General features: G+C 45.1%; 1 protein-coding gene across 1 annotated transcript in view; it reads right to left on the bottom strand.

The window, feature by feature from the left end:
* TSPAN7 (tetraspanin 7) overlaps positions 1-12,332 on the bottom strand; it is a 92,109-nt gene extending 79,777 nt beyond the window's left edge. The window contains exon 1 of the mRNA XM_058824998.1: positions 12,128-12,332. Within this exon, the coding sequence (XP_058680981.1) occupies positions 12,128-12,208 (81 nt within the window). The 5' untranslated portion in view covers positions 12,209-12,332. The remainder of the gene's footprint in view (positions 1-12,127) is intronic.
* Positions 12,333-12,883: the final 551 nt, after the last annotated feature.

Genomic DNA, 12,883 nt, shown 5'->3' with positions numbered 1-12,883 from the left:
ACTAGCAAAATCTTCCTCTGTGTCTTCGTGTCCACAGCAGGGTAAAGCAAACAAACCACCCTGCTCTGGAGGTCACCACTAAAACCTGATCCTGCCTGCCACCCTTGGAACACTCCACGGAGATAACAGATCCCTGGCACTCAGCACAAAGAGGAGGAGGACATTCTTGAGCAGGTACACCAAGTCTCCTCTCCATGGGGAGCTGTGTCAACATGCCGAGTGATCTCCCAAAATAAAGGTGCATATCCATCTACAGAAATGTGCAGCTCTTTCCCTGAAGATAAACTATTCCCCCCTATGCCCTGCATGACAGGAATATTTTTTTTCCCCCACAAAAGGGTTTTCCTGTGAAGTCAGGAAAGTTGCATGGATAATTCCCAGCTGTGGAAGCCCATTCACCTTGGGGTTGCTTTCATGCAACTCCCTCTCCCCAGATGCTGGACAGCCTGAAAGGTTTTTTCAGAGCATTGTCTATGCAGCTTCAGAATAAAGAAGCATCATGGTGTATGAATTTCATAGCTGAGATACAGCCAGCTGCTCCATCATAATCTGTCTTCACAAGCAGAATTCATTAAACTTCTCCAGAAGCATTCCCATATTCTACAAGCAACATCAGGTAACCCTAATTATTATTTCAGCTTTCTACTCCTGCAATTGAAGTAAGATGTCAAAGTGAATGCTACAACATATTAATTATTACAGTTAGGGACTTAAAATAACTAACTCACAGCTGTGCCACATCCTAGACATATTGCCTGACTTGCAGCAGTGGCTCTGTCTTATCAAATGGACATGCCAACTACTATTTTTTAAGTATTACCACTGGTAAATAAATTCAAAGTTAGTGTTGCTCTAAGTAACTGCACAATGCTTCTTAAGACTAGAGAAAATATAACATACAGCTATCAATGTTGTAAAAAATCCCATCTTATCAATATACAGGGTGCAGCCAGAGTCCAGTTTTTTTCTGAAATTAATCCAATAAATGCACTTTGCCATGCCCTCTGATGCCAGCCACAATACTCAGCATTTATTCATCCACCACCTGACTCAGGTGGTCACACTCATCAACACAGAGATAAGTCTTTTGCTCTTCTATTATGTTAGTTTAGACTTTGTTTTCATAGAAGCTGTGAAATTTTAAACACAATTTTGCCTCTTTTAGGGTCCATCTAAACTTCAGTGGGACCACCACACCAGAGGGTCACATATCTTCTTGTAAAATGATGCTGTGCTGTAAAATCACAGGGTAACCAAAGCAAGTCTAGAGACCAGAGGCAGAATTTAACTTGACAGAGGAAGGGGAAGAAAGTTTATCCTGTTGAGATATCTAGCACACAAATTAATGACAAACCCTCCTAACCACATGTCTGTGGGAATTCTGAGGAACCCAAGCCAGAGTAACTGCCTGTTTCACTGAACATGAATATTAAGCACAGGTGAGTTTCAAAAACCATTGTCTGGCTGCATAAGACAGTTTGGTCATGTTTGTTTCCCACTGAATTTAAGCAGAGAAAGAAAGATGATGTTGTAAGATATTTTACACCTTTCATATGGACCAAGCTGAGTCCACCCACATGTGCCCATCAACCAGAGCTGATGTAATTCTTCTTGAAATGTATTTTTATTCCATACTCTTTTCCTTACCAGTATTGCACTAACATATGATGTAGAGCAAATATGTTTCCAAAGGGGAAATTTTAGTGCCACACAGACTTGGGCTTGGTTAACAACTGATGAGCTGGTTAATGGTACTAGAAGAAAAACTGGGTAGTTGTCTGCTCCTCACTGATGAGGTGGCTCTTATTCTTATATCATTAATGACTTGACTGATTGCTTAAGAGCTAAGACTTAGCACAAAATTCTTCTCTATATCCTTCAGATTTAGAGGTCTTCAATCTTAAATATTTTTTATATTCAATAGTGCTGGAAAAAATAGGAATTAATTTTGGTATAATGCCTGTTATGACACTGGAAATTAAGTGAAATTAAGGGTAGAAATCAACTAAGTGGTTGTGATTCAGTTATATTCTTTATATTTGGGTATTACATTGCTCTAGGAAACAACCAAGCTCCTTGCTTTAATACTGGATATTCTTCATGGCACAGGGATTAATCCTGTCTGGTCCCCAGCAATCTGAGGTCAGTGAGCAGGAGGGAAGGGAACATGTTAAATCTGATACTTCTGTTAAAAAATAGCTATGGTGCAGCATGCTCAGGTTTCTGTACAACAGGGACCAAGTTTGTTTTGTGTTAAAGAGTATTACATGCATATCATGCCAGCTCACAGAAACTCAGGCAACTTTTCCATATCATTCTGATAATTCCACGAGCTGAAAATTCTCCCTACCACAGACAGACCTATTTTGAGCACAACCATCTTGTCACAAAGCAACTAGCTGTTGCTTACAAAACACAAAAGTCCTGGGAGTGGGAGGTTTTATTTTTGTTGCTGGTTTCTGTTGAAAATTACACAAATGCTGGATGAAATACTGTTTATGACCACACTGGCTGGTCCAGCACATCTCCTGCAGTTTGTAGCTTCACTGGTGAGTAGAGAGGCAGGCTGAGCAGGCACAGAGGGCACTGAGCTGCCCTTTCCATGCTGGGAGGATGCCCAGTGAAAGCATCACTATAAAGTTGGAGACCAATAAAAAAAGGTTTAAAAAGGAGTGTTTTTTTCATATGGAACTATTTATCTTCAAGACCATGGGCAAAACCAGCAGTTGCCCCATCCTGCCAGTGAGAGCTTTGCACAAATGCTTTGAAAGCTGCACAGACATCCTGCACATATTCAGTACCTGCAGCAAGGTCACACTGCCTCCTAGAAAGGCTCTTACGTGTCCCCAGTCCTACCTGCCATGGCAGAAATAAACCTGTAAGGTCATCTCTGTAAACTACATTTTTTTGTTTTTAAATGGTGTGACATACTGCTGGAAAATCCTGATTCAATCCCTTTGCATCAGCTCCTGTTTTGTGAGAACTGGAAGCAAAGAATATACCCCAGGGTTGTTTTGTATGTTCCAGGAAATAACAGGGAAACATTCCTGCAAGTCAGCTCTCCAACATCTTGAGGTCCCGATTCTTTTTTCAGGAGGTTTTAGATCACACTTGCACAGAAAAAAACCAAACCCTGAAGGTGATGCACAGATGGCCCATAGGTTATTCAGGGACAAGAGATCAATTTAAGCCTCTAGATTATTTGAACCCACACAATTTAACTCAGCAGTTTTCCTGAAATATACTTCAGGAAAAGGAGGAACTCAGTTCCAGGTGACACGAAAGCTGACTTCAACATTTACAAGCAACTTCACATTTGATCAGCTTTAACTGACTCAAAGATTCAGCTAAACAAAGAAAGGAGCTCTGGCGTAGCATCACTGACCTGAAAACAGAGGAAATTTGAAAAAAAACCCTCAAAAACATGCAATAATATCAGCTCCTTATTTCCTCTAAGACATTATTTTGCAGGTAAATTGAATCATACTCTGTCTGCAATCAGTGCACACCACAGAGCAAAAAATGCTACATCCAGCACAGGGCAGCTGCACCAGTGAAAATGAACCCAGCCATAAGATGCAGCCATCAAGGTACTGACGGTAATCTATCTGTATTTGTTTCCTTTCTTTGTTTTCAAAGGGAAACAGACATGCTCTTAATTATCTTCCCATTCCAAGCCCAATTAGAGCCAGTTAGATGTTAAGTACTATTGAAGTGAAACAGGAGGATTGAGTTTCTATCTGTTCTGTTAATGCATACCAGGAAAGTGCCTCCTCTTCTATCTTAACCTATTCTCCCAAGAATGAAAGGCACAACTTGTGTGACACATTTCTGTGTATTGACTCTCTTTTGATGCAGGGGAGGCCACTAAGTTGTAATAAAAATGCCTCGGGCAGGACGCTATTAGGGAAGACAACAAAAATCATGGATTCTCCATGGCAGGAAATCTGCAGCAATCCTCCATCTCAAATAGCTTTTGGAATGACTTGGATGTGTTTCCATAATCTGTTTACAATGTCCTCCACCTTTTCTTTGGTTGAGGTCACAGCAGAGTATCTCGACAGTCCAAGCAAGCTGCACACTGCCATGCACCTTTGTATTATCTTCAAGCATGGACAAACATCCCAGTCCAGGGGGATATCCAGGTGTAAATCCTTGCAAGCTACAGGAGCCTGCAGGCCCCAGGTCCATATCTCTGCCACAGACTTTCACCTGTGGCTGGGCTCCAAGCCCCAGACACAACTTTGAAGCCTTGGTGCTGCCCAGCTGGATTGATGCCATACATGCCATGACATAACCTGTGATGCCACAAACTGGCCTCAGTTTCAAGTCCAGACACAAAAAATAAAAAAGAATTTCAGTGCTACCTGGAATATTCAGAAAATTCTCATTTATTTGAAAAAATCAATTTTTTTTTTAGGATTTCCCAAATCACTAAGTTTATCTCATTGAGAAGACTACCTCCATCAAAAATGTCAGGTTTTGATATAGCTCCCATTTACTTTCAGAAACATACAAAAATGAGCAATTTCTCATATTCTTTTGCCAAAAACTGCTAAAAGGAATTCTCCAAACACTTCAAAGTTCCTTCCAGATGGAGGCCAACCCATGAGAAACTCCATCCAAATGACAAATGTTTTTAAAACTTATCAAATGACTAAATCAGCATGGCCTAGCTGAATCTTCAGCTGCAGGAGATGTACTCAGGTTGAGTTGCAGATGAGCTTTGCTGGTGGCACTCAATGCAATTTGCTGTTCCTGTTTGTGCATTCTCTGAAGCAGTGCCCATAATCCAGTCAGGAGCAAGAGCCTGAGGAACTTGTCAGCTTCCCTGGCAGCTCCAATCCTGTGGCAGCAGCAGGTCTGAGCTGATCATTTCTGCTCAGAGGCATTAAGGCACTGAGTGGTTATGTGGGTCAGACAGCAGGGGCTTCCTTCTCTTCCCAGTTTAAAGGGAAATGTAAGTGCTCCTCTTCCTATGATATTTACAGGGTTTCACTCTCTTTTCTCCTCTCTGACTTCTCTGCAGAACCTTACAAGCATGCCAGCCTTTTCCTGAGCTCTGCTCCCAAGATCCAGAGGCTTCTGCAGGTTAAGTCCATCACATCATTATTCACCCCAATTAAACTCTTTAAAAAGACCCTTTTTGAATATAATAACAAAACAAAACAAAAAAAATTTCAGTTTGATCCATCCAAATCCACATTCAGCCCAAACCAAACCCAACCTTTCCCCAAAGCTCTCAGCAAATATCTCCCAATAATAAGTGATAGCAAAATTTCAACCTTCTGCTCAGCCCAGGCTGTTGGTGAATGTGGTGAATCCTGCCTGGCTTTTGGGAGAGGGGCACTGCCAGCATCACACAGTGGCCAGCCACCAGCTGAACTCAGCACAGCAATTCAGGGAGATGGGAAAAGCAAGAAACAAAGAGGGAAGGGGGGCTGCTTGCATCTTGTAAAGATTTTAGTACTGTCCCCAGAAACACAGGGATGAAAAAAACACATCTGGAAAACGTCTTGCAAAACTCTATGTAGAAATTACAGCAAAATTATTAACATTATTAACAACATTAACTTCCACTCTTTCATTACAGTAGCTCCTAAAAATCCTGTGTCCTCCTCCCAGAGCTCAAAGAACCAGCTCAGCTATGAAATAACAATAATGCAGTAAGACACAAGTGTGCCATCCTTCAGAGTCCCTTTAGTGCAAGGGAAATTCAAATGCTTCCCTCTGCTAACCCAGAACTGTGATAGAGACAGAACATTTCAACCATCTGCCCACCACCATGAGGAGAGCTAAGATGGAAACAAGCCTGCTCTGCCCATCTCTCATCTCTGAGACATGATTAAATGCTAATTAATAGAAATGAGCCTAAAGAAGAAACATCATGCAAATAAAAATGGCTGCACAATGTCTGTCATCTGCTCCCCACAGTCACTTCTGAGTCCTGCATTTTATTTTAAAGATTCAGTCCTGAGGTTTGCAAGGCACTGAGATCAGCAGGGCTGAAAGTGCAAATTTGGTGGCTGCAGAAGGGACTCAGCACTACAGCAAAGCCAGCATCTCTCTAACAAGCATCACTGGGTTTAAACAGCATGTGAAATATTGAAGGAGATGCTTCTGCAAGCTCACATGCACAAAGAGCCTTTCTAGATACTCATCTATTAACTCACTGGCACGTAAATTTGTAGGACAGTTGCAACAACAGAAGAAATGATGATAAAAATCCAGAGATGGAGACAACTAACAGTACCAGGTAACCTAATTTCCCTTCCTGACAGCACAGGGAATTGATAGTCACAGAATCAGAGATAAAATCAGATTATTGGATCCATTTTAAATTCCCTTGGTTTACCTAAGATAATTGCCTCCGTTTCCTTGACAAGCAAAGCTGGAATGAAGCAGCATCCAAGGACTCTACTGCTGTTTTCATGGAAAAGTGCTAACAAGGCCTCCCCAGCACCTTTCCCTAGAATTTATATTTACCCTGTTTAGCACACAACAGGTTGCTCAGAGCAGGAGGGAACACTAAACAGCCAAATGTTTACTACACACACAGTGGCACTCCCCCACAGCCTCCTGCCCTTCCTTGTGGATAAAAAGGGCTCCTGCCACTGCTGGGTTATGAATGCATCCTGTGCCTTCCCAAACAGAACTGAAACATCTTCCAAGTCCCCCACCATCCCCCTTCACCAGCACAAACTGACCCATTTGTGTGAAAATGTCACCATCCTCAAACCACAGAACTGTCCAGATGCAAACTCCAAGGTCAAGGGGTGGCACTTGCTGAGATGCAAGCACAGCTCCACAAACAGGAAAGAAGGAGGATTTAGCCAACAGCAAAGTCAATTATTCCATTAAATGAGGTGCAAAATGCTAATTTGTACGAAAACCACACAATTTTCAGAACGTGAAAAATCCCAATCAAACCCCCACTAAACTAAGCCAAGGTGTGTACATGTCCCAAGAAGGAATTTACAAAGCTGACTGGAGTTATGGTTTCAAACACCATCTAGCCTTTTTTTTGTTGTTGTTTTTAAAAACCCAGTTATTTGTTTAGCCATCAGAATTCACCTTGGGCTATGCTTACTGGAAAACACCATTATCTTTAATCTTTCATGTATATCATTACGAGAACAGAACAGGGAACAACTGACTTAAGGAGACAACTGCATGAGGTTTGTGCTGAACAATGGAGCACTTCAGATCTGTCATGATGGGGGGATACTGGGCATTTTTGAGAGCTTGGGGGTTTTTTGGGATTTCAGGTAACTACATTTGAGCAATAACACTTCTTTCTAAAAGTATAGGAATGTTGACTTTGCAGTCAAATGGAACCACCAAGAGATTGAGCAATCTAAGCCACATGGAAAAGCTAAAAATTTCCCAAAATATTTCATCTAAAACCATCTGCTAACATATATTTAAGAAGGATTAAAAGAGAAGAAATACAGGCATGGTAAGAGGTATTAAAAAGAACAGACACATGCAGGAACCAATGCAGAAACACTGGAAAGGAGATTTGGGGAGAAAACCAGTTATTTCAGCAACCCAGCTGGACACATAGGGGACATGAGTAATGCCACTAGTAACTCAAAGGGACACACAAATTTAATCCCACATTGTAATGCAGAGCTCAGATGGCTGCATTTGAGGATGGGTCAGGAGTTGAGCCATAAATCTGTGTTCCCAAGCAGGCTGCCACACTCACGCTTTGTCTCAGCCATTTCCTGGAAAACAGCTCTGTGAGCCCTGGAATGGCAGGGAAATGCCCCCTCCACCCTCCTGCCACAGTGGGAGGTGTCTGTCCCAACAGCAGAGCCACTCCCAGCACCACAAGTTGCCCCTTTTGGGGGAATTCTGAGAAGATGAAAATGGAGGGGAGGCACTTTAAATCACTCACCAGGACTTCCCACACCTCCCATGCCAGAGGGGCACTGAGCCCACCACCCTTCATGGGGCCATCTCCAGACCCCCTGACCCCCACACCAGTGGCACCACATTCCCAGAGGAGCAGGCAAAAAGAAGAGGAACCGTATGAAAACACACAATTTGGACCTTTTTTAAAATCACAGCCCTGCAACACTTATCTGCCCCACCTCTCTCCGGCCCCCTGCCAACTTCCAAGGGGTCACACCAGGAGGCACAGGTCTATTTTCAAGGCAATAAAAACTCAGAAAACCAAACTACCATGAACTATGAGCAGGTACCTTAGTTCTGATTTTGTCACATAGCCAAAGACACACCAAGTTCTAAGAACCTAATGGAGTCCCCACAAACTTTGGAAGACACTCTTCAGATCAGGGACCCACCTTGGAATATTATCTAAATGGAAACTCTATTTACATGTTTTTATGACACTAATGACAGCAAGAAAACCCCATTCCAGCAGGACAGCACACACAAAGCACTCATTTGGTGCCAAGTGTCTCACAGGGCCTGGGATCAGAAAATAATCACTTTGCTACGGTGCCTATTTGGGGCAACAACAAGCTTTGCATGGAAGACAAAACCCATTTTCCTCAGCCATATAACTTTAGGATATGAGTGCATGCCCCCTTAAAGCTCCCTCCCAAAACACTGAGGCAGGCAGTTAATTTGGTAACAAAATATATTTAGAAGGCTACAGTAAAATATTAATTATACACATGTTTTAAGACCAAAGGTTACTTAAGTACTAGACAAATACAAGCTACTGAGGGGTGCTTCAAGGTTTCTCTCTCCTATAAAAAATTCACTTAGAATTCTAATTCAAAATTCATTTTCTCTTAAAAACAAGACAGGCTCTAACTCGGATTTCTACGCAAGCAATTTATGATACCCAAAAGGAAAAAATAAAAATAGCTAACAGCCAAGCAGAGCTTTTATCACCCTTTTTTTTTAATCTGCTAGTTCCAAACCAGATGCATTCAGTACAGAATTCTGATTAGGAAAAAAATGGCTGTTGAATTTTTATTACTACATCCCTTAAGGACCAAAAGCGGTAACCTTAGGCATTTAATGTGTTCTATGAATAACAATACATATGAGCACACAAAAAGCTTGTTATCTCTGGAATTTTTTTTACCATGTTGATACATTTACAGAAAGAAGTTGGGAAGTATGGTGAGGGGGAGGAGAAGAAGCTATCAAAATAACAAGTTATATTAAACAAAACCTGTTTGGAAAGGAACAAGCTACGCAGCATGAAATTTGAATGAACTGTGTCTCCCCATTACGGTCCTACAGCTCCCATGAAATCTGTGCAGCCTCATTTAATGCTCATACTAAAAGCCTTCACCTATACACATCTGTCCCACAAATACAGATGCAATTCATATTTAAGCCTGACAAAAAATCACTTATTGGGGGAACATGCTGTGCACACAGACTTTCGTATTTTATAAACAATGTGAAGCACACAGGAGTCCTTCACGATGGTTCAGAACAGCTCACTGGAGGCAAAGAAGCATCTTCTCCCCACTCCCACAGATTTGTAACCACCTGACCCACCAGGCAAAGGGTTGCCACCACACACCACCCTGCCACAGGATGAGTTTCTGCCCTGTGCTGTATCACAGCTCCATTCCCACAGCTAGGAAAAAAACCCCATACAAACTGCAGCTAAGCAACACAGAGCTCTCTCCTTCAGAAATCAGCTTACAACCTCTCCAAAAAATGTGGGAAAGCCGTCAGAATAAAAATTTACAAACCAGCCATTTGTGGTCCTGGCATGGTTTCCCTCTGGTATTTAGCTCAGTCCAAGAAAAAAAAAATTAAAATAGTTCCTCCAATAGAATCCTTCCCATATTTTCAGCTCTGAGAATTCACAAGGACTCAAGTTGAGTTACACTGACTCTGGAGCCAGCAGATTCTAAGAGTACAAAAATCTCCCCAGAAAATAATGGAGGGGGAGGTTGAGGGAAGTCCATACATCCCTCAGCTCTCAAGCTTGACTGAAAAAAACAAAATGAGCATACAGCCAGAGCAAGCCATGTTTTTGCTTCCTCATGGCATCCTGCTCCAATTTATTCTTAATGGATTCAGAGCCCAGAAAGAGGACAAAAATATGAATTAGATTTTAGCACAGGAGAACTGATAAAGACTTAGAATCTGCTGTCAAATGCTCTGGACCTTTACCAAATCCTTTGCTGTCTTCTCCCACTGACACCTGCCTATGTCCCTTGGCTGGTGCCTTGAGAAACCAGATGCAACAGCAAGCATGATTCTTCATTCTCCTTCGATCATGGCTGCAGGATTCTGTCCCCAACCATTGATTTCCTCCTCCTTCTCCAGGCTCAAGCAGGAGGACAAACAGAAATTCTGGTAACCATCAAATGTTAAGTAACTGGAAGAGTGGGCCATGCCCTTGGAGAAGATCAGGCGACACAGGAGCCTGACCCACAGCTCAGAGGAAAAGAATTCACAGCAGAGCATCCCACCAGCACAGCTGTGTTGCTGGAGCCATTTCCTGGGTTCTGACAGAGCCCAACCTGAGCTCAGCTGTGTCATTTACCCCACGAGGTCCCAGCTGTCAACCTGGCCTAGCATCCTGACAGCCTCCGGCACAAATGCCCTCGGCCAGCTGCTTGGCTCAGGGTACAATTCTCTCTTTTTAAATGGGATTAGCGCTGGTGAAATGTGCTAGCTCAACGGGCATGCTGATCTAAGCCCTCTGTTTATTCGGGCTGCAGCAGATAAAACAATCACTTAAAAAAAAAAAAAGATACAATTTTAAAAGATGCCAATGAATTTGCCTGAGCTTCTGCAGTTGCTCACTCATCACAGAATGAAGAGGGGTTTCTCACAGATCTGCTGAGAACTGAGGATTGGAAAGGATGAATCTTGAAACTGTGGTAAGTATATAAACTTAGCCAGCTACCTCCTTGAGAATAATGTGAAGAATCTACTTGCCAACAAAAAACCCAACAGATAATTCTGGCTTCCTATCTATTTCAGTCATCAGACACCTCTGCTGCCACCAAGATAATTAAAAAAAGGGGGGGATATGTTAAATATCGGGGGGGAGGGGGGTACAAGGGAGCCAATAACACCGAGATACTGCCATAAGTATGGATAAACAAAAATGTGTTTTGGTTATGCTTTAAAAAAAAAAAAGCCTATGAAGTTAAAATTGAAACAGCTGAAGTCCTGTGTTCACCGTAAGGATGTCAAACGTTATTGCCATGAATAAGCAATTCTTTGTTTGGAATGCCTTTTTAAGCAGAAAGATGAAGATTTGAATCAGTGTGTTCCACAGTGCAGAGCTACCAATCCGAGAGAGCACAACCAGCTCCCCCGGCTGGGAAGTGACAAATGCGCCTCAGCGCGCTGTGCCGATGCTGCGCGGAGCAGGTCCCTAACTGCACACAGCGGGGCCATTACCGTGCGCTGTCACCGTGTGCCATTAAAAGCTCCTTAACCTGCCGATGGCCGCCGCGATGCGCGGCTGCTGCCGGGGATGTGCTGACTAACAGGCCGGGGCGCTGCCAAAACCTCCAGCCCCCTGAAAAACACGGCCGGGCCGTGTCAGGCAATCGCGGCAACTCAATTAATGCATCTGGGTCAGCAAAATGGTTTGCGGGAGCCTGAGCCCGGTTACGAAACGCGGGTACCGCGGCCGGGGCTCGGGCAGCAGGTACCGGGTGCTCCGGCGGCATCGCCCGCGGAGGGACGGGCAAGCAGCGGGGACACGGTCCTGGCAGTGGGGACACGGTCCGGTAATGGGGACACGGTTCTGGCGGTGGGGACACGGTCCTGGCGACAGGGACACGGTCCGGCGGCCAGGGGGGCGGTGGGGAAGGGGCAGGCTATGGAGGCTTTCAGGGAGACCCCTGCAACTTTCCCCCGCGGGGGCTCGGGGGGATATGCTTGCCGCGAGAGGAGGCAAACCCCATCATTTTTAATACATGGAAATGTGTGTGTATATATATGTGTGAGCTCATATATATATGTGTGTGTGTGCATGCAGATCTGTATCCGGCGGACATGCCCCGTCCCCGCTCGCCCGGCGGTGCCAGCCCGGCCGAGCCGCGTTGCGGAGCCCCCGGTGCCCCCAGCCCCGGGCAGGTGGGGCCGGGGGTGCCGGGCCGTGCCCTGCCGTGCCCTGCCGTGCCCGTGTGCCCGCGCCGCGCCGAGCCGCACTCACCCAGAACACGAAGGAGTAGATGATGAGGAGGGTTTTCAGACACGTTATCACGGGTTTGGTCTCCATTCTCCTCGATGCCATAATACTGAGATCCCGGCTGCAGGCTGGGCGCGGGAGGAGGCGGAGGAGGAGGGAGGGAAGGGGGAGGGCGAAGGGAGCGGGGGGGCGGAGGGAGGTGAGCTCAGCGCCCGGCTGCCGCGGCCGGGCTCACCGCGCCTCCTGCTGCCAAGCGGGGACCCCCGCCCGGGCACGGGGCTCCGACACCGCCTGCCCGGGTGACATTTACCTCAGGGATGGGGGAGCTGAGGTTTTGAAAGATGAGGTGAAGGACACCCCCGGCCGCCCCGTTTTCTCGGGAAGATGCTCGGAGGCGTCGCTGGGGCTGCTCAGGGGTTTGGGGATGGAGGCGCTGCACGCTCGGAGCTGCAGAGGGAATTGCCCGTACGGGAGAAAACATCCTTCAGTGTCACGGTTAGAATGCGTGTTCCTGCAAGCTTCAGAGGTCTGGAGAGCACAGCAAGGGCAAGTAGCGCAGATTTGACGGTGCTCTGGTCACAGAGCAAGGCTGTACCTAAGAGCAAGAGCTCTGCACCGAAGCCATGTGCAGGGCCGGGGCTCCTCCAGCTCTCCGCCTGTGCCGTGCCTCTTCTGCAGCTCTATGCAGGTGACTGTGTGGAACTGTAAGAGCTGTGACCTATGGACGGTGCCTTACAAGAGCCTGGCCTCTGGCCTTGGCTTTATGTCAGCCTCGAATGG

Source organism: Ammospiza caudacuta, chromosome 2, assembly GCF_027887145.1.
Source record: "Ammospiza caudacuta isolate bAmmCau1 chromosome 2, bAmmCau1.pri, whole genome shotgun sequence".
Classification (NCBI taxonomy): Eukaryota; Metazoa; Chordata; class Aves; order Passeriformes; family Passerellidae; genus Ammospiza; species Ammospiza caudacuta.
Note: the sequence above shows the minus strand (reverse complement) of the source record. Positions and strands in the feature narration are given on the sequence as shown.